Below are 1,786 nucleotides of genomic sequence, written 5' to 3' on the forward strand. Positions count from 1 at the left end.
ATGAGACTTTAAGTTATTAAGCTATTTAAGCTCTCTGACCCTCAGTGTCCTCCTCTGTAAGTGGGCCTGATGATAATGGTATATACCTCCTCAGGACTAAATACCTAAGAGTTATTTTTCATTGCCTCCTTTTTCATTTTGGAGAAAGCCAGGCCATGGAACAGCTCCTTGGCTCACTTCCTTTGATGAGTGCCAGCACATCTGTGCTCTCTTAATGTGGCCTGGGCAGCTGGAAGGAAACAGTGCCTACCTACAGAAGCTGCAGCCTACAGCTTCTGTCTTAGTTTCCTGGAAAACTCTTTGGCAGCCTAGCCTCCAGCTCAGCAGATTGAGGACCTTCCCTTCAGCTTAACTTGACCTGACCCTTCCCAGGCAAAGATCCCTCTGGGAGCCCCCACCCTCTGTGTTTCCTATAAAAGGCAGGAAAAGCAGCCAGAGCAGCAGATAAGCTGAGACAAGCCCAGAAACTGCAACTCTCTCTCGCACTGAAGCTCGTGTCCTCACCCTCCAGCATGAAGGTCTCCACAGCTCTCCTGTGGCTGCTGCTCACAGCAGCCGCCTTCAGCACCCAGTTGCTGGCTCAGCCAGGTAAGCTCCCTCTCTCTCGCTCCTTCCCTCCCTTTCTCTCCATCTGTTCTTGTCTTCTTCTAGGAAGCCCTGAGCCACAGTGTCTCACTTCCTAGCCTATCAGAGAATCACAGGTCCTCAAAGCTTCATTTTACATCTAATTTTAAAGACAGAAAGCAGAAGCCCAGGTTGGGAGAGGAAAAGTCCTCCTCACCCCCACCTCCAGGCCACGGCAGGGCCAGAATAAAACCTTAGCTGTCCACTCCAAACCCAGGGCCTTTTGTTGGACCCCAGCTGGTCTTCCCAAACTCTGCAGTTTGGGAGTGATAGCCAGGACCTGTCACATTGGCCTCCCTCGGTCAGCAATGATGCGTCCCCACCATGCAGCAGAGAGAACTGACTTCAAAATTGTGAACTACATGTTCCAGGTCCACCCCGTCTCGGGCCTAGGGCCAGAGCCCAGGACCTGGAGTGGATAAGACCTACTTCTCCCTCTTTGGTCTCCTTCTGCTACTGACACTTCCTGCTGCATTCAAGCTGAGAAAAACCTAGCACCTCCCAAAAGGCTGTGTCTTTGTGACTTATTTATTTCTAGATGCCCTCAATGCCCTGTCTGCTTGCTGTTTCACATTTAACAATAAGAAGATCCCCTTGCAGAGGCTGAAGAGCTATCGAATCACCAGCAGCCAGTGTCCCCAGGAAGCCATCATGTGGGTAGAAAAATCTTCACCTTGCCCCCACCTCACCCCACCCCACTCCCACATCCCCCAGATCATAAGATCTAACCAGACTATGTAATCCAAATCCTCCTATTATTACATTATAAACAGACCCAGAGAGGGCAGATAACGCTCCACACCCTGCTCCCTGAATGGGCGCCAGCTCACACCCTCACAGTTGCTTTGGCGGGTGCCGGGCCAGCTTCTCCTGGGGAGACAAAAACAGCAACTACCTGCAGAGGCCCCTTCTTTCCACACCCCTCCCTCCTCGTGTCCCAGGGCGATGCCTCACCTGTGCAGGCGGGCCAAGCAGGTTTTAGAGTCCGATGAGTCATCTCTTGGATAAAACCCTCAAGTGTTTCATCTAACTGTGCCAACACTCCTTCATCCACAGCTTCAGAACCAAACTGGCCAAGGACATCTGTGCCGACCCCAAGGAGAAGTGGGTCCAGACTTATGTGAAACGCCTGGATCAAAAATCTCTGACGCAGAAGACTTGA

General features: G+C 51.6%; 1 protein-coding gene across 1 annotated transcript; it reads left to right on the forward strand.

The window, feature by feature from the left end:
* The first annotated feature begins 512 nt into the window (after nucleotides 1-512).
* Nucleotides 513-1,786, forward strand: LOC131416664 (C-C motif chemokine 13-like). Its single transcript, XM_058559324.1, has 3 exons — nucleotides 513-588; nucleotides 1,163-1,277; nucleotides 1,681-1,786. The coding sequence occupies exons 1-3, from the start codon at nucleotides 513-515 to the stop codon at nucleotides 1,784-1,786; spliced, it is 297 nt and encodes a 98-aa protein (XP_058415307.1).

Source organism: Diceros bicornis, chromosome 18 (assembly GCF_020826845.1).
Source record: "Diceros bicornis minor isolate mBicDic1 chromosome 18, mDicBic1.mat.cur, whole genome shotgun sequence".
NCBI lineage: Eukaryota > Metazoa > Chordata > Mammalia > Perissodactyla > Rhinocerotidae > Diceros > Diceros bicornis.

What these genes read in the sequence shown, in the direction of transcription:
- LOC131416664 (XM_058559324.1), top strand. Translation starts at nt 513, where the DNA reads ATGAAGGTCTCCACAGCTCTCCTGTGGCTGCTGCTCACAGCAGCCGCC. An exon ending in CCAGTTGCTGGCTCAGCCAG is followed by an intron (nt 589 to 1,162) that starts GTAAGCTCCCTC and finishes ATTTATTTCTAG; the next exon opens with ATGCCCTCAATGCCCTGTCT. An exon ending in TGTCCCCAGGAAGCCATCAT is followed by an intron (nt 1,278 to 1,680) that starts GTGGGTAGAAAA and finishes CTTCATCCACAG; the next exon opens with CTTCAGAACCAAACTGGCCA.